The 18,783-nt window shown below is 36.2% G+C and overlaps 1 protein-coding gene across 2 annotated transcripts; it reads left to right on the top strand.

The window, feature by feature from the left end:
* The first annotated feature begins 1,336 nt into the window (after positions 1–1,336).
* On the top strand, positions 1,337–17,032 carry LOC122307617 (citrate synthase, glyoxysomal-like). Of its 2 annotated transcripts, XM_043120598.1 has the most exons (14): positions 1,337–1,492; positions 1,635–1,943; positions 2,471–2,651; positions 6,972–7,057; positions 9,141–9,245; positions 10,138–10,200; positions 10,393–10,502; positions 10,585–10,704; positions 10,778–10,853; positions 13,274–13,347; positions 13,446–13,566; positions 15,624–15,721; positions 16,045–16,168; positions 16,598–17,032. In XM_043120598.1, the coding sequence occupies exons 2-14, from the start codon at positions 1,689–1,691 to the stop codon at positions 16,727–16,729; spliced, it is 1,545 nt and encodes a 514-aa protein (XP_042976532.1). In that variant the 5' UTR covers positions 1,337–1,492; positions 1,635–1,688; the 3' UTR covers positions 16,730–17,032. The 2 variants fall into 2 exon arrangements, with proteins under 2 accessions (XP_042976532.1, XP_042976533.1); XM_043120599.1 differs by lacking the exon at positions 16,045–16,168.
* The last annotated feature ends 1,751 nt before the right edge of the window (positions 17,033–18,783 follow it).

Here is an 18,783-nt window from a genome sequence, read left to right as displayed (position 1 = left end):
AACCTAATAAAATAAAGAAGGAAAACAAATAATAAAAGGCGGTAGAATCTACCATTTGCATAAATAAAAGACAGAATATGATAAAATAGATTTAATTGAAAATATAAAACTTACAAGGAGATTAATTCTCGAAGAAGTTGAGAGTAGTTGACATGAAAAGAGGTTTAATTTACAAGATATGATATTTTGAGAGTAGGAAGAGTGAGAAAGTGAAAGGCTTCAGATCAGAAATCCTTAATGCCTTCTCTTACTTACAAACTGTTGATTTATAGGCACTAGTACAGTAATTGTCAATAATATGTCCTCGACATCTTATCTTTTTCTTACAACTAATAATTCAAAGATAGACAAAGTCTTTTAGACTTTTGCTAAACTAAAGACTTCATCTTACGAAAACTAAAATGGACAAAATCTTTTAGAATTTAGTGAACAATAAATATAGACAAAGTTCAAATTTAGCCTGATAACTTTAACTGTCTATCTTGACCTCTGAACAATATTCTGACAGTGGATAATAATGGGCGTGATTTTTGGGTGTGGACGTGATCTTTGAATCTTTACAATAATCTGACAGTAGATATTAATAGATGCAGTTGAATAATACTCTGATACTAGATAATAATGGATGCAGTTGTTTGTCTTAGTAAAATATATTATTAGTATTATTATTAATATAGTAAAATATAGTATAGTATAATATAGTATATTATTAGTATTAATATAATAGTATAGTATAAATATATTATTTTATAATAATTTGTTCATATTAGTATATTATTATATTATTGAATTAAGTAACTATATAAATTATAGTTATATATTTTTTATAATTTATATATAATATATAAAAAATATATTTATTTTTATAAAATATGTATAATATCTGAATTGGAGTTATACAATTAGAATCGAAATCGGTCTACCTCCTATTTCGATTTCTTTAATTAAAAAAGAGCAATGCTACATATAGTCGTGAAATTACAAATGCTGCGCAATCACTTTGAAAAAGAGTGGGATTCACGATTAAAAAGTTACTTTTTTTATGTGAATTCTATATTAATTATTTTTTTTAAAATAACTATATGTCACTTGCACAATCACGATTGTAAATATCATTTCTTATTAAAAAAAACTCTAATTTTATTATAATTAATACACAGTCAACACTTGAATTTTTTAATTTTTTAATTTTTTTCCAACCCTAAATACAGCTTTGAATTAGCTCTGGGAGAATTCACTCTACAGTCTTTACCCAAACCCATCACTGTCACCAGACAGTTATGGACTTAGCTTCCCGAGAATTGGCCTTATCTTTATCTTTCTCGTGGGTCCCTTTCGAATCATTTCCAAGTCATCTGCCATTCTGCCTAACTTCACTTTCATTCGCTGCGTCTTTCTCGTTCTTCCTGCGAGGGAAATGGGATATAAGTTGTAACTGTACTTGCAAACCTTCAATAAATCCGAGTGTCGGTTGAATGAATTTGATCAATTAGTTCAGTATTTTCTCCTTTATTCTTTTTTTATTTACATGTTAATCCTGAAAAATCTCACGATTTTTACTTTTGTAATTGTTTAATTAAAAACCTCTTCTTTCTATTCTGCTATCTCATTGCCCGTTCTTCTTCTTGCTGTAGTCTTCAGGATCCCAAAAAGAAAAAAAGGGGAAAAAAGAACTAGTCATTTAGAGAATGTCAAAAGGGGCAGAGTTACCGGTGGTGGTGGCGCGGGGCCGCTTGGCCGTGCTGACTGCGCATCTCACCGCGTCCGCCGAGCCCATCGACGCCGCGTTAGCTCTCGAGCCCCACTGCCTCTCCGCTCAGACCAAGGTCCCACCACCCGGCAACCTCAGAGGATCACTGACCATCATCGACGAGAGGACCGGTAAGAAGTACCAGGTTCCGGTCTCTGAGGAGGGCACGGTCAAATCCACTGATTTGAAGAAGGTAGATAGATATACATATATGTAGTAGTTAGAGATTAGCTCTTTTCTTCTGAAAAAAATGGACTTGATCGCTGATTGGGTCTTTTGATTTTCGCTTTCATTTGAATTTTGGTTTGTTTATCCATTTAATTGTTTTATTAAAATTGTCTTGTTCTGGTGGCTGGGGAGATATTAGAAAAGATAAATAAAAAAAAAAAAAAGCAGAGGGATGGTGATTCCGTCATTTTTAACGAATTAGTTCGTCGGACATCCGTCGGGTTTTATTTTCTGATTTGGTTTGATTACAGTACTCTAGTTTATTGTCTTCTCGGTTCGTTCCTATTTTTGTGGTCGCTTAACTTTTGGGAAAATGTAGAGTATGATCAGAATATCGGGGTGGTTTTTCAAATGTTAAGTTAGGATGATACGATGATATTTTTTTGGCTAGTGGATTAGTATATTCTTTTTCGACATGGCTTCTGGATTTGTACTCTTGCTATATTGATGAGTTAACATTAGGTGAGCTGATTTTTTAATCTGGATATACAGATCACAACAGCAAAGAATGAAAAGGGGCTCAAACTGTATGACCCTGGCTATCTAAACACAGCTCCTGTTCGGTCATCGATTTGTTATATTGATGGCGATGAGGGTATCCTTAGGTATAGAGGCTACCCAATCGAGGAGTTGGCTGAAAGTAGCACGTTTTTGGATGTGGCCTACCTCTTAAGTAAGTACTCTATAGAAATTTACTAGTTTCTAATAACAAAAACAGTCATTATGAGGGATCCTAGTATAACATCACTGTTTTTTATTTTTTATTTTTTATTTATTTTTTTTATGTAGAAAAAGATTCCTTAGGAATCACTATCTATGCATCCCAATGGGTATTTATTGAACATCAACTGTTGATTGTATTGTGGAGTATGGCAAAGGACATTGAGCAGGTGTACTGTAGTTCTGAGTTTCTGGATGTTGCAGAATCTATCTGTATATCAGCAGAGTCCATAGGTCATCCATTATGCCTCCTTAATTTCATGGTGAAAGAAATAGGAAACTCCAGCAAAATGAAATCTAGTTTAAGTTCACTGGGCATTTAAGTCCTAGTTATTTTTTTTTTCTTTGTAATAAAAGTGAGTTGGAGGTTTAATGAGAAAGCATGAGAAAGAAAATAGGTTTTTATAAACTAACGGATATGGAAGTTTAGAATTACACAAGGAAACCTGGCTAAATTGATTGTCTTCTCTCTCTCTCTCTCTCCCCAATTATCAACACGGATGCATGATGGAATCAATAACATCCAAATCTCAAGTTTACATGAATCCATGAACAAAATATAATTTTTAGAAAAGAAGCATACCTCAGATTGGAAAATTTTGAATCTTATGCTCATTTAACATAAAGATATTCTATCTAATTCATATTTCACAGGTTAGGAGTGTGGCCTCCTTCATTGGAAAAAAGAAATTCTTATTTGTCATGCTTATGTTCGGTTTGCAAAAAAGAATCTGACAACTTTCAAAGTTTTTTCTTCTCATTTAGTGTGTGTAGAGAGAGAGTGAAAAAAATTTCATAGAAATTCTATCGATCAATCAATACAGTGAAAAAAATTGCACTTCTTAAAAATCTTTATATAAGCTTTTGCATTCTATTGGTTTGTGCGAAAAAGGGAAGAAAAAAACCTTCAGAAGTTGAAAAAGTGACTTAATGTGTGATAAAAAAACAAAAGCATTCATTCTCTTTTCTTTGTTTTGTCAACCATTTATATTATATACATATGTTATATACATATATCTTGGATATAGATTGTATACATATATTATAAATATTATTTAGACTATATATATACAATATCACACAAAAGACAAAATTGCAGCCTTTTAGAACATTTTCTCCAAAAGGTAACCTCTTTCTTTTTGAAGTCTTGACAAACTCAAGACTCGGGAGCTTTTCCTATTTTTTTCCCCTCGTTTAACTCTATTTCTTTTGCACAAACTGTACCGCACACATTTTTTAATAACTTGCAAGTGCCTTACACATCCTAGAGTTAAAGAAATAATATATTTCTTCTCTTCTTTTAAGCCTTAGCCTCAACTTGCATATGCATAGAAATGAGGAGAGACCCGAGCGAAAATAAAATTTAGATCCAAATGGCTTTGAGTCCTATTTATCTCATAACTAACACAAGGTTATCTTTTATTATGATGTTATGTGGGGATTCAAGTCATAGTCAAGCCAAGGGGAGACCGGCCAAGGGGATTCAAGTCATAGTAGCCTAATCTACTATCTTGGATTGTTAGAGGGTTGAATGAGGTTGACACGTACCTTAGAATCATAAAGGTTCTTTGTCAATGGGAGGTTGATATTATATGTTTGTAGGAAACTAAGCTAGAATTTCTGTCTAGGGGCATTGTTTGGAGCTTGTGGGAGTTTCATCATGTGGAATCGGTGTTTTTAGCCTCTAGAGGGGTGTTTGGGGGAGGTTTTCTAATGTGCGATAATAAGATAGTGGAGAAGTTGGCAAAGTGTGTGGGAGATTTTGCGATAATCTATTCTTTTAGAAATGTAGAAGATTGTTTCTTGTGCGCCTTTGTGGGTGTCTATGGGCCATGACTCTCATTTGGATGTTGAGATAAGATGAGAAATTTATGAATAGTAGTGAAACAATTTGTGAATAGTAGTAAAATGGTTCAAGTTAATATGTTTAATCGAGTTTCGGAAAATGAGAGAAAAAGTTGAATAAAAATATTATAAAGTTAAAATATTTTTGTTTTGGGATTTGGAAAAATTGAATTATTTTTTGTATTTTATTTGGAAGTTTGAGAAAGTTGTAATAACTAGTTAATGATTAGATGAAAAAGTTAAATATTTGAAATTGAAAAAGTATTTGTATTTGTGGTGTTTAGATGTTGAGATGGAATGAGATGAGACGATCTTGCAATTCAAATGCAGCCTAATAGTGATTTGAACTCCCTCTCTTTTTTATACAATCAAAAAGAATATTATTCCATAAACATTAAAATAATTCAAACTTAATTATTAAAAGTCATAATGTAGCACTTGTTAAAAAAAACCATAACCTCGAGTGTTTTCATATAAAAATCAATCTTTACTAGAAACATAATTGATGTTTCTAATAGTGGCACAATAAAACTATGTTTGAGTTTCGTCTCCATGAGTTAAGCCTGTTTTGCAGATTCTTCATTGCATTCTTCATCATCTGGGATGGTTAACACATAAAAACAAATATGAGTTGAATACTTAGTAAGCAACTACAGCTGTAAATATCATAACACAATTGATTTTCATATATGAAAGGACATGTTTAATTTAAACTTTATCCTGCATACACATATAATGATACAAAGACTATAATCAATCTATGGCCAGCATGCATGCCCCATGCATAGGAGTTGGTGATCTTAATGATCACAATTCCAACCCATGGCCATAGATGGAACCCAGTCAAAGAAGGAATGGACATAACTAGGTGCATGGTGAAGCATGGAGAGGATGGCGTTTTGGATGAGGTGAGTGGGCCATATTGGGTGGGGCTTTGGAAGCACATAAGAAGAGAATGGGATACATATTTTACTAATACCCACTTTGAGGTGTGTGATGGATCCAAAATCAAATTTTGGCATGACATATGATGTGGTGATAGGGCACTCAAAGGAAATTTATCCAGAATTCTATGGTATAGCAAGAATGAAAGAATCCTTTATTGCAGACCTCTTAGTTCTATCCAATGGAACTACCCATGCTACATTCTTTAGAGATGTCCTGGATTGGGAAGTTTATGCTTTTTCAGAGTTTTATGATCTGGTGTCCTCTACTCGGTTTTTTTTTTGGTTGGGAGACCCGCCCCGGGGGGGGGGGGGGGGGTGGTCTAATCCTCTCAATTAGAAGTTGTTGGCCATAGGGTTGCTGCAACGGGTGAAATGGATGGAGCTATGGCTTGTTCTCAATTTCTTGGACAGCCAACAATTAGTAGGCCTGAAGAGTGAGCCCAGTACTCAAACAGAGAAGGAAAAACACACTTCTTTTTACTTGATTTTGCCTTACCTGAATGTTGCTACGGTTCTTAGAGAGTTTCTTCCCAAATGTTTGGCAATAAACTTAAAGAAAAGAGTGGAGAAGCAGGCGGCACAGCTGGGGTCTTTTCTCTGGTTAAGACAGTAAAGGGTTGGGTTGGAACTGAAGAAGAAAACGTGGTTTTTTTACACTTCCCTGAGGCTTGTGGCACAAGGCAGAATTTGTGGCATGTGTTTTTTTTTTTTTTGAGAGAATCTCTGACCTGATAAGTATGTCATAATTAGTAGTCAAATACTATTTGCAATGGAACATTTAGTATTCTACTGGTACGTTATTTAGAATATCAAATTACTGTGGTCTACTTCAATATGCTTCAAGTGCACTAACATGTCAACCAGAAGTTACCATTTCCTTGATTAAGATAAATTGTCATAATTAGCATGTAACAGTCTCATTAGATAAAGTATCTAATTTAAAACCAACTATGAGCTTATGATTTCTAGGTTGGAAAGGAATTGCTATTAATATTATCTATTTTTATTCACATACAATATAACTTATGAATTATTTTTATGCAATGCTCAATGGTCATTTAAATTTTGAACCTCAAATACTTTAAAAGTAAAAAAGTAATGCTGCAATCAAATCGGATTATTAAAACATTAATTTCAACTTCTCCCTCTCAAAACTGCCTCTATAACCATTAACAATTAGTATAAGCTTTCATTTTCCAAATAAAGGTATGTCATTGTACGAATATAAATGTAATATTCAATATGTGCCCAAAGAAATGAATATAGTAGTGATTAATTTTACCTGGGTTTCCAATGAAAAACGTTATTTATCACAAAACAGTGTTGGTTACTTCAATTTTTGAATGGTCATCTGATTGTGTGCTTACTTTACTTGTATGCTATGTCTATTTTTCTTTTTGAGAATTTTTATTAATTTATCTTCAGAAGTTACTTCATTAATTCATCTTCTTGTTCTGAATCAATTTGCTTCCTTCATTCAGTGTATGGGAATTTGCCTTCTGAAAGTCAACTTGCAGACTGGGAGTTTGCTATTTCTCAGCATTCTGCAGTACCACAAGGAATTTTGGTCTGCCTCTCTTCTCTGGATTTTTATTTTGGCATTGCATGTATTACTTGTGGCACTACGATAGAGTTTAACTAGTGCTTCCAACATCTCTTTGTCAAAGTACTCTTTTGGTATGATTCATGAAAATTCAAAAGATATGTTACTTGTGGCACTACGACAGAGTTTTACCAGCACTTCAAATCTATTTGTCAAAAGATTCATGTAAATAAAGATGAGCCCCACCATAAACACCACCCCCCCCCCCCCCCCCATCCGGGGGATTTTTATTTTGGCATTGCATGTATTACTTGTGGCACTACGATAGAGTTTTACTAGTGCTTCCAACATCTCTTTGTCAAAGTACTCTTTTGGTATGATTCATGAAAATTCAAAAGATATGTTACTTGTGGCACTACAACAGAGTTTTAATCTATTTGTCAAAAGATTCATGTAAAAATATGAAAGATGAGCCCCACCATAACCACCCCCCCCCCCCCCCCCCCCCCCCCCCCCCTCGCGGCCTCCGCTGCCTTCCCCCCTCTCCTCTTCTTCTTTTCTCCCTGGAATTACTAGTCTTGTAAATGGTACCTCTTACCTTTTAGAATGGGAAGGTATGGTTTCACCTGTGTGATACTTCCTTCCTGATTGATAGAATGCTACATATCATTACTATCATAATGCAAGATCCAAAGTTCTTTAAAACCAAACACAACAACCTCTATCGAGAAACTTAAACTATAAACTGTCTTAAAAAAAAAAAAAAAAAAAGTCAAGTCCAGTTTTTATATCCTGTAGGACTGTCCTTAATTCTGGGTAGTTATTACAGAAAAACAAAAGTAAGTCAAATACCTAGTAGATAGATGCAGCATATAGTAAATAACATCATAAACATCTTTTATCTTTGGAAAACATAATAAAATCTGCATAAAACCATTGCACACATTATAAACAACACTTTCCATTTTATTCATTAATTGGCCTACACAGATTTATGTGCTGTGTAATGTTTGGCAGTTACAAGAGTTCTGGCTCCATACCTGTGGTATGGACAACACTCGATATATGAAGTCCTGCACATGCAATATATTAATAGGTGCCTCCTGTTTTAGCTCTGGTACCGTCATGCATCGATCATTTGAACAATGTTTTAGATGGGTCATGCAATTATATTGTTTTTTATTTTGTCCTTTCCTTTTATTCTTTCATGCATTATAACATTTTCATACCTTCGCATTTTTATATCATATATTGCATAAGCATGCAACATAAAATAAATAAAGAAAAAACTTTAAAGAAGCTTAATGTATCATATAAGGTATATGACTAGGGGATTTCAAAGAAAAGATTGGCAAATTCTAAACATATATTTGGGAAACTATTTGTGCTAGCTACTCTAAATGATATTGTGCTAGCTAGTCTAAATGACTTAAATTTGTAATGAAGGTGTTTCTCCTAGGACATCCAATTATTTAACTAGTAAGAGTTTTTGTAATTGAATGGATAGATTGAGTATTATCTTTAGCATGATGAAACATTTCGTTTGAGGAAACGCTGGATTATTATTATTGATTGGTGCTGTATGTGCAAAAAGAGTGGTGAAACAGTGAATCAGTTAGTCGCCTCATGAAATGATTTTTCAGCAAAGTTGGGATAGCATGGGTTATGCCTGGGAAGGTGGTTGACCTTTAAGCTAGTTGGAGAGGTCTGAAGAGTATTCCTCAGATTGCAGCTGTGTGGAAGATGACACCTACATGTCTTTTGTGGTGTATTTGGAGGGAAAGGAATGACCAGAACCTCGAGGATCGGAAGCGCTCTCTGGAAGATCTTAAAATCTTTTGCTTAAGACTTGATTTATGTGGGCTATTGCTATAGATTTTAACAATCCTAGTTTCCATGAATTTCTTGTATCTATCTCTAGTTCTTAATTAGGTGCAATCTCTTATATGCTATCTGTGTACAGGGGCTATGCCTATTTTTTTATTAATAAAATTTCTTTTACTTATAAAAAAAACAATGTTGCAGAACATAGACTTTTTCCTTTCAAGTAAAATAGCATGCTTCATTTTTTTGAGAGGGTATCTTATTTTATTTTTATTTTTTATAGGACATTATACAGGAAATGCCTCATGATGCTCACCCAATGGGTATACTTGTCAGTGCAATGAGTGCTCTTTCTATCTTTCATCCTGATGCAAATCCCGCTCTTAGAGTAAGTTTGATCATTTGAGTTTGATGTATTGAGTGTCATGTTATTTTTCCTTGTGTAGACCTCGGTGTCATATAGGTACCATGTGTTGCTGCACATTGTCTATCTGTGTTTGAATTAATTGATGTTTTCTGAAGTGAAAGCTTGTTGAAGTTCTTCCACATCCCATCCCATTTTTATTCACAAAAATTGAAGGAATTTCTGCAATTTAATTTCAGAAATAATACTTTGTTTCCTGCAAGTTTAGCTTCATTTTGTGATCAGTAAAAGATGTGAGCTCCACCCATTTTATTCTTGAAAGGGATAATCTGTCTCCGATTTAATATGTTATAATTACTATATTAATGTGTCAGCTTTCTCCAACTTTTTATTAAATTTAATTTTCATGCACTTTCCTGTACTTTCACATCTTAAGATTATCTACCATTAAATCTGTCTTGATGATTGAATGGAGTGGAATTTTATTCCTAACTTCAGGGTCAATTTGTTTCTGTTTTAGTGGCAAACAAACTGACCGATCGATTTAGTTCTTTCAAGTTTCAAGTTCAAACTAACTAGAAAGTGCTTAGCATTGTCAGATGCAAATGTCTAATTATTCTTTGTTTGTGAAGAGTGTTATCAGTCAGAATGTAAATGAGTTGCATCCTCTTATGCTTGTTGATATGGAAAATGTTACTGCAGCATTTGCTATAATACAATAGTTCTTTTATTTGATTTAATAGACACTTTGCTTGGACCAAAAAGACAGAAAGAAAGAAAGAGAACAGAAATGATAGCCTTTTGTTACTTGTGGGACCCGCTTTTAAATACCTATCAATCTCCTAGTTCCCTTTCTAATTGACCTTGTTATGAATGAACATGTTGACATTTCTCATGAATATTTTTGTTCATAAAGGGTCAAGATCTTTACCAGTCAAGACAAGTGAGAGACAAACAAATAGCACGTATTCTTGGGAAGGTATGCATATTCATTTACTGTATTGTTTTGGCTCTATTCCTTGCTAAAGTGGATCAACAGTTGTCAGTTCTGACATGCTTGGTTTTTGGAACTTAAATAAGCCTGTCTAATTGAAAATTTGTTAGTAGACCAGCTGCTATATGGTCTTGCCGTGAACTTATCTGGTATCTTGGAACTGATTTTGTTTTGCAGGCACCAACCATCGCAGCAGCAGCTTATTTGAGGATGGCAGGAAGGCCTCCAGTTCTCCCTTCTAGCAACCTTTCTTATGCAGAGAATTTCTTGTACATGCTAGACTCATTGTACGTATCATCTTTTGCTCTAAATGATATGGATTTTTGTCTTTTTTAACCTGATTAATAATTTCTTCCCGCAAACTTGCAGAGGCAATAGGTTGTATAAGCCCAACACTCGACTTGCTCGAGTTCTAGATATTCTCTTCATTCTGCATGCAGAGCATGAAATGAATTGCTCCACTGCTGCAGCTCGACATTTAGCATCAAGGTAGGCACCTGGCACCCGACCAAAATAAATCAGCTCTAACACTAATGTCACATACCTGGTTCTATCTCTGCAGTGGAGTTGATGTATACACTGCTGTTGCTGGGGCTGTTGGAGCACTGTATGGTCCTCTTCATGGTGGGGCTAATGAGGTATACTTATAGCACCAGTTTATTGTCTTTTTCCATGCAGGAAAGGTGGTACCATGTGATGCCCTCTCTCTCCAGGGTTAGAAATGCGACTGGCTTTTAAATGAGTTTCATATGACCAGGAGGTATAAGAGAACCCATAGATCAATAACAAATCGAACTTTATTGGATGAAATAGACTCATTGGTAGCACTTTTTAAATTTTGATCAAAGTCTTGTGCTAGATAACAAAATCAATTATTAATAATTAGAAACATGAATTAACATAGATAGCCAGACCTGTGCCTCTTCTCCCTAAGCCATACTGGTCTTGCAGCATCATCCTCACATTGATTATTACCTGGGATGGTTAACACATCAAAATAACTTTTTCAATTTTGATCAAAGTCTTGTGCTAGATAACAAAATCAATTATTAATAATTAGAAACATGAATTAATATAGATAGCCAGACCTGTGCCTCTTCTCCCTAAGCCATACTGGTCTTGCAGCATCATCCTCACATTGATTATTACCTGGGATGGTTAACACATCAAAATAACTGAGTTGCATACTCAGTAAGCAACTATGTCACATGGTGAATGATATGGTACAATTAGTTTTCAGTTATATAAGAACATTCTTAGTCAACTTTCAGTCACAGATATACGTATACATTCTTTTCCTTTAATTCGATGATGGCCAATAGACACTATTATCCCCATGTGTAAGTGTTAGTAATCCTTGTGATCTTGGCTCTTACTAGGAGTAAAAGGCAAGAACCTTGTGTTTCTTTAGGATGGCCATTACTAGGTGTCCCACCAGTGAGCCATTTCTGGCTTTGCAATCTGCCATCACTTCAAGTATCGTAAATCTTCATTGTCATGGCCCGTTTTTGAAAAACATTTACCTCATGCAGTCATTTCCTATTTGTTCCTCATCTTTGTTCATTTAATATATAGTGATTCTATATATATCTCATGCCAAGCCAAAACATACAAATTCAGTCCATTGCATTCATCAACTTTATAATAAGAGGGTGCATGTAACATGGGCTCTACCAATAAATAGTCTATACATTGTATATCATTGAAGCATGTGCACATTGTAAAAAGAGCACTTTCATTGTTTGCACAAATAGCAAGAAGGGTATGATCACAATTACTTACCTCTAGCCTTATGCAAACAATCACAGCCATGTCAATAAGCACCTATATAATCACAATCATGTCAATTTCTATCTAAACATCATTTCTTTGTTTTTGCATGTGCAATGATTCATATTTGGGTTTAGAACTCATTGTCTAAGGCAAATATGTTGCTGCAGAGACTTTGACAGAATCTGTGTCATGAATTTCTATTATTTTAGTGTCATGCTATGTGCGATTTTGGGATTTTGACCACCTATGACATGTAACATACTTTTGAACCTTGGGTTATTGATGCAATGAACATATTTATGCTGGTTTGAGAGGCTCAAACATAATAAATTATGCATGGAACTTGTCAAAATTTTGTTTTGAGTCTTAATGTGTTGCTGTCTACATGATGGCAGTGAGTAAAATCTGCCTTTAAGCCATGAATTCTATCCTTAAACATCAACATATGCTGTGTATGCATGTATATACATGTTTTCATGTTTATGGTACGTCAAATGTGCATGTAATTCAGAAAAAGAGGCTGTTTGGCCAATTCCAGGTTACTGTCACTTTCTATGCATAATAATAATAATAATAATAATATTTTATCTACTTTTGGATAAAGTTCGGTGCTGCCATGCTCACTGGAACTATAGGGCCAATTGGGAGTTGTTAACAGCAACCCCTTTCCAACTTAGGTGAGATTTTTTACAAACCTTTAGAGGATCATGCATGTCATGTTTTGGTACGCAATATGGTTCAAAGATTCTCTTTTCTGGTCTCTTGGGTGCTGTGAATATCATATGACAGTAACTAAATTGAAGTATAACTATATGCGGGGAATCATGGTTTGATAGATGTTTGTATATGCTCATGCCCTAAATGATGAAAGTTTGACTTTTAGAAAATCACAGCAACCCCTTGTACCAGATATTGATGAAACTCAGCATGGTTTTTCAAGATTTTCTTGATCTAGGGTTCTTGGGTATGCTAATAAACAATCTGTTCAGATTTGATTCGTGGTTAAATGCTAAGTTGCTGCCCTGTAATTCGATATGCAAGAGAATGTGCTTTGACAAATTGATGGACTTTCTAACCTAGGATATTATAATTCAATCTTTTTCCTTGAAGTGTTCTATATTTTTTTTTGAGCCCTGCATCTTGAAGCCCCCATTTCAGGCACACTCTACACACCTCTGACATGATAGGTCGTCAGTGGTGTGTCCAGTAGGTCTAGCCTCTGGCTTGCAATAAAAATTTGCTAAACAGTTGCTAAACAGTTCTTGTTATCTTGTTCAATATATAGGCTGTGCTTAAGATGCTAAGCGAGATTGGAACCATTGAAAACATTCCAGAGTTCATTGAGGGTGTGAAAAACAGGTATTACTGTGAAATCCATTGTTTATGGTAGTTACAAGTGATAACAACGTCCTTGCATTGAATATGGGATTTCATTTCATTTCATTTCATTTCTCTAGGAAGCGCAAGATGTCAGGCTTTGGGCATCGTGTATACAAAAACTATGATCCAAGAGCAAAAGTGATAAAGAAACTTGCAGAGGAAGTATTCTCTATTGTTGGGCGGGATCCTCTAATTGAGGTGTTTTTTCTCCTACTCTATGCTGTATTTCTTTATGACGACAGAACATGTCCTCGATTGTTTGTCATGCTCAATCTGTTATGATGAGCTACCACATTTCTGATGTTATAGATGATCAATAGGTTACGAGCACTGGCACATTTCTCACTCCATAGTTAATCACAAGTAGTTGACTCAATGTATGAGAACTGAACTATAAGAGATAAACCTGCTTCATAAATTAATGGAACAAAGTTACCATCTAAACTGTATACGGCATTATCATGATGGCATAAGTTGTTCAAACTGGCTGATTATGCAAAAGGTGCAAGATGCAGCTTGAAAACTGGCTGATTATGCCATCTTTGGGAACATTAGAACTTCTTTTGGTAAGTTTTGAGTATGGCTTGGTTCTCTCTCTGTACACTCAAAGTTCAATGGTGGCTGGGGGTGTTTAATGGCGAGTTTCCTGTTACTTGGGAGTGGAATATGGGATTTCTGAAACAGTTAGCAGTCGAATTAAAAGCCTTTGTATTAATGAGGGATGGAAGTTATTTGCACATTATTGAGAGGAGTTTGAGAGTCATGAAAGAAATGAGTCTGGGGACGTTCACAGTGCTATTGCTTGCCAAAGCATTGGAAGAATGTTTGAAGGATGAAAGAAAAGATTTTTATGATACTTTACGGGAGGGAGATAGTCTTTATTGCTCATAGATGCTCTAATGCTCGTGGTCACTGCATGGCATTAGGGGAATATGGAGATGGTGGCAGACAAAACTTCATCTTCATTCCAGAGGAGAGGGGCGGTAAGGGATTGAGGAAGTTGGCGCATGCACTAAGGGAGTCTGGAAGAGTGGGTTGACATGTGGGCCGCAACAGAGGAGGGGCATTTCAGGTGCTGATAGTGGCGGTGAACCAACCGCAAACACGTTCGTACAAAGAGGTCCTTTAATAGCCAATGGCACCGGTGCAGCTCCGTGAACAAAACAGGCCGGGAGGATGGTCTAACATGTCAGCTAGTCTGAGAGGAGCCGTTGGTGCAGGCCACGGCCACTGATATGGTCTAGGGAGGGTTTCATTAGGGCGGCCCAATGGAATGTGAGTTTCATTATGGCGGCCCAAGATTGCGAAGTTAGCGGTTTTGCAGATTTTTTCAGACTCTTGCATTCCATGGAATCGAATACTTAAGGAGTTTGACACTTTGTGGTGGGTAGCTGCCAGAAAAGGTATATTTTCAGTTCCTTCTTTCTACTAGTCTCTCACACAACCACAGAACAATTACTGTCCATGGAGAAGGATTTGGAGAAATAAGGCGTCTCCTAAGGTGGCATTTTTTGCTTGGACAGTGTCTTTGGGAAAGATTTTGATGATAGATAATCTACAGAAACGCAGTGTGATTTTAGTGATTAGTGCTGTATGTGCGAAAAAAGTGGTGAGACTATGGACCATCTTATACTACATTGTGAGGTTGCCAAAGCGTGATGGGAAGATGTATTCAAAAGGGTAGAGCTAGCATGAGTTATGCTTGCTACGGTAGTCAAACTCTTGGATGTTGGACAAACCTTGGCGGTATTCTAGAAACTCAGCTATGTGGAAGATGATTCCAATATATATTCTTTGGTGCATTTGGCAGGAACGAAATGACCGAACGTTTGAAGACAAGGAGCATTCATTTGAGGAGATTAGATTACGCTTTGTTAGAACTTTGCTTTTATGGGCCAAAACTGTAAATTTCAATGGCCTCGAACTGTCATGATTTTCTTGTTTCCATTTCTTCTTCCTAAATAGGCGTTATCTCTTGTAAACCCCTTGTATACTTGGCAATGCCTATTCTTATTAATATAATCATTTACTTATCAACAAAAAAAAATTTGTGCAAACACTCATTAAGTTGCATGAGGAAAATAAATCTCTGTAGAAGCATGCACTTAATTGATTCTAGGCATGATAAGATTCCATTCTGGTCCAGTTTACGCTTGAATTTATTTGGTACAGTTTTGAATTGGATGCATACCACAGCATGAGGATTTCTTAAATAAGATGATGTGAACGTATCTTTATCTTTATGCTGTTTATAGGTTGCTGTTGCTCTGGAGAAGGCTGCACTATCTGATGAGTATTTTGTTAAGAGGAAGCTATATCCAAATGTTGATTTCTACTCAGGGTTAATATATAGGTACAATAAAATATCTTTGTTATTGTTAGAAGATAATTAAAGGATTAAACACACCTCTTGCCCATTAATATAAATTTTTAGAACAAGTAATGATTTAATTTGATATCAGAATAGAAGTATAGATTTTAAACCCTAACTCCATTATGTGAGGGGGATCTAATCTACAAGTGAGGAGAATGTTAGATTAGAACTAAATGTTAAAATTCACGTCTTCCAATCAGTTTGGGATGAGTAACAGTTTTCACATCTCTCATCATTATACAGTATCTTCGATTTTCCCGAGCAAATAACTGGTACATATGTATTAAATTCTCACTCATCAGGGCAATGGGATTTCCTACGGAGTTCTTCCCTGTTTTATTTGCAATCCCTAGAATGGCTGGATATTTGGCACACTGGAGAGAGTCCCTGGATGATACTGATACAAAGATAATGAGACCCCAACAGGTTAATACCTGAGTCTTATTTTTTTTCCCCCTTGAATTTTCTTCTTTTATCTCTTTTTGTGATGATGTGATGACTTCTGATCCTCTAACAAAATGGTAGTATCTTGCCTTGCTATGGATCTTTTGTTAAAGATCTAACCAGTGATCCAAAAGCCCTAAGACTATTGGATATTAATTTGGTTAAACCTTTTAACCCTCAGGATCTTAACATTATTCTAAAGTTGTCAACTTGATTTTTTTTTTTTTTTAAAAAGTACCATAGGTTTGCCTTTCTAGTGGATGAATTGTATTCCTCTTTAGCATTAGGAGGTGGAAACTCATGGATTTTGTTTTTGTTAGTTGCTTGGAGAACGCAGGTTTAATCATTTCATTATATTTCTTGATATTCTTTTGCCGTTTCCTCATTTTCTTGATCTTTGTGATAATTCAGGTTTATACTGGAGAATGGCTGCGGCATTATTTGCCGCTCAAAGAACGGATGATGCTGACAGAAGCAGACAGCCTTGGTCAGGTTTCCATTTCAAATGCCTCAAGACGGCGGTTGGCTGGATCTGGGATTTAGGCTCTTTCTGGAATTCATACCAAACGCGACGAAAACAGGATTTCAAAAATAATTGGATAGAGAAATAAAAGTAAGTCTATGCAGCTTTCGTCTGGATGATATGCTTACGTGTAGTGAGTAGAAGCGGAATGGTCTGTGGGTCGTCATGATTAGCGCGTATTGCAGTAACAATAAGAACGTTTGTTGTTTGGAATCTATGAATGTATTTCAAAACATATTTACATGACTTTTGCAAGGAAAAAATATCAAATTATAAGTTTTCAAGCTTGGAAAGACTGAAATTAATGACAAGCTTCTTCGACATGTTGATGTATTGATTTATTTCTTATTAAGGATTCAATTAGCTGATGCATCGACATAGCACGCGGTCTACTCCAGAAATTCAAATCTACCGTCCTTAGTAGAGAGAGAAGGTCTCCCATCTCTCTAAAGAACAAAACCGAAAACCTCCAAAGAGGCTATCTCCCTCCCTCTCTATTGTTTCTTTTCACTTTGTTTGGTTTATTGTTTTTGTTAGTTTAGGTACTTAAAATAAGGCTTGAGGAGGTTGTTTTATGGTAGCTTAAGGGTGTTTTTTAAATGTGTATCTTGTACAGTGGCTCAAGTAACCACCTCTGCTTCGGTAACTAGTGGTGGGATTGTGTGGCCGTGTGGTTGGCCTCTTTAGTGGGTTAAGATATGGAGGCATGAGCCTCGACTTCTTTAGTTTTGTGGCCCACGCAGGCTTCTATGGTGTAGAGGAGTTCTATTTTCGACAAGGAAAATAGAGGAGAATGGCGGGAAAAAGGCCGCTACGGCCTAGCTCGTGTCCGATACGAGCTGACCACCACAGAGGAAAATGGCAGATGAGAAGTATCGGCCCAGCCAAACTAGAGCACGCTACCAAACAAGATGAGCCACCTGCACAATGGACCAAGACGCACACGGACTAGAATGGATGGGTTTGCGAGGTGGTGGTTTGAGATTCAGTGTGGTGTCTAGGGCAAGGCTGGGTGAGAGACTGCGACATTAGGGTATTTTTATGGTCGGGGTGCAACTTCAGTGAGTTTCATGTGAAGGTCAGTTGTGATTACCTGCTTTTACGTGTATTTTCACTGAATGGTTGTTTTTAATTTAATTAATATATTGGTTTATTTATTTTAAATTAATGTATTTTAAATTGGTTTTAATTTATTTGATGGTGTGTTTAATTTATTTTAGTCGTTTTACGGTTTTTAAAATCGTTTTCGGCGGATCAGTTTTTGAACTCCGGAGGTGAGGATTGGACCTCATTTCTTTTCTTTTCTCTTCTCTTTTTCTTTTTCCCTTTTTCCTTTTCTTCTTTTCTTCTTTCTTTCTTTTTCTTTTCTTCTTCTTTTTCCTCCTCTCCCGCGTGCAACAGCCCTCCCCCTCTGTTCGTCCCTTTAGCCCACTCAGCCGGCATCACCTCCAGTCGTCGTGACCCACCTCCACCTCCGGCGTGTTCCTCCCTCACCGGCAAGCTCTACTGCATCGGTGGTGTGTTACGCCGGCCACCCATTCTCTCTCCTTTCTCTTCCAAACAAATGGGTCTTCTAACTTTTTTCTCCTCTTTGAGCCACCATACACGGCCAAATCAGCCACCAAGCACCACCAATGGATTTACCACATCAAGGGCTTCCTCCCCATATCTTTCTTTTTCCCTAACTCTCTCTTTTTCTCCGATGGGTCTCCATAACTAGAGTTACGGTTTCACCACCGTATGCCGCCGTACACGGCCACTTATGGTGTTTCACCACCACCATCTTGCTCCTCTCATCACCATGACCTTCCCAAGAAATTTCATGGCCAATGGAGTTATCTATAGTCCTCACTCTCCCTCACTCTCCAAGGCCGAAATTAGCTTCAAGTGGCCGATCCACCACCATGCGCCGCCACCCACGGTCAAAGCTCACTTCCACTAGCTTCATAAACATCCCTAGACTCTTCCCTATCAATTTCGTGTCTTGGTTTGTCCCCGTTCGAAAGTGGGTAATTTATTACCCACGGCCACAGTGTAAATTGCACTGTTACGTTGCTTTTCCTCCGCCATTTGT

Source organism: Carya illinoinensis, chromosome 4 (genome assembly GCF_018687715.1).
Source record: "Carya illinoinensis cultivar Pawnee chromosome 4, C.illinoinensisPawnee_v1, whole genome shotgun sequence".
NCBI classification, from domain to species: domain Eukaryota; kingdom Viridiplantae; phylum Streptophyta; class Magnoliopsida; order Fagales; family Juglandaceae; genus Carya; species Carya illinoinensis.
The sequence above is the reverse complement of the archived record's forward strand: the minus strand, read 5'-3'. Positions and strand labels throughout refer to the sequence as shown.

What these genes read in the sequence shown, in the direction of transcription:
- LOC122307617 (XM_043120598.1), top strand. Translation starts at nt 1,689, where the DNA reads ATGTCAAAAGGGGCAGAGTTACCGGTGGTGGTGGCGCGGGGCCGCTTG. An exon ending in TTGTACATGCTAGACTCATT is followed by an intron (nt 10,503 to 10,584) that starts GTACGTATCATC and finishes GCAAACTTGCAG; the next exon opens with AGGCAATAGGTTGTATAAGC. An exon ending in TTCATGGTGGGGCTAATGAG is followed by an intron (nt 10,854 to 13,273) that starts GTATACTTATAG and finishes TTCAATATATAG; the next exon opens with GCTGTGCTTAAGATGCTAAG.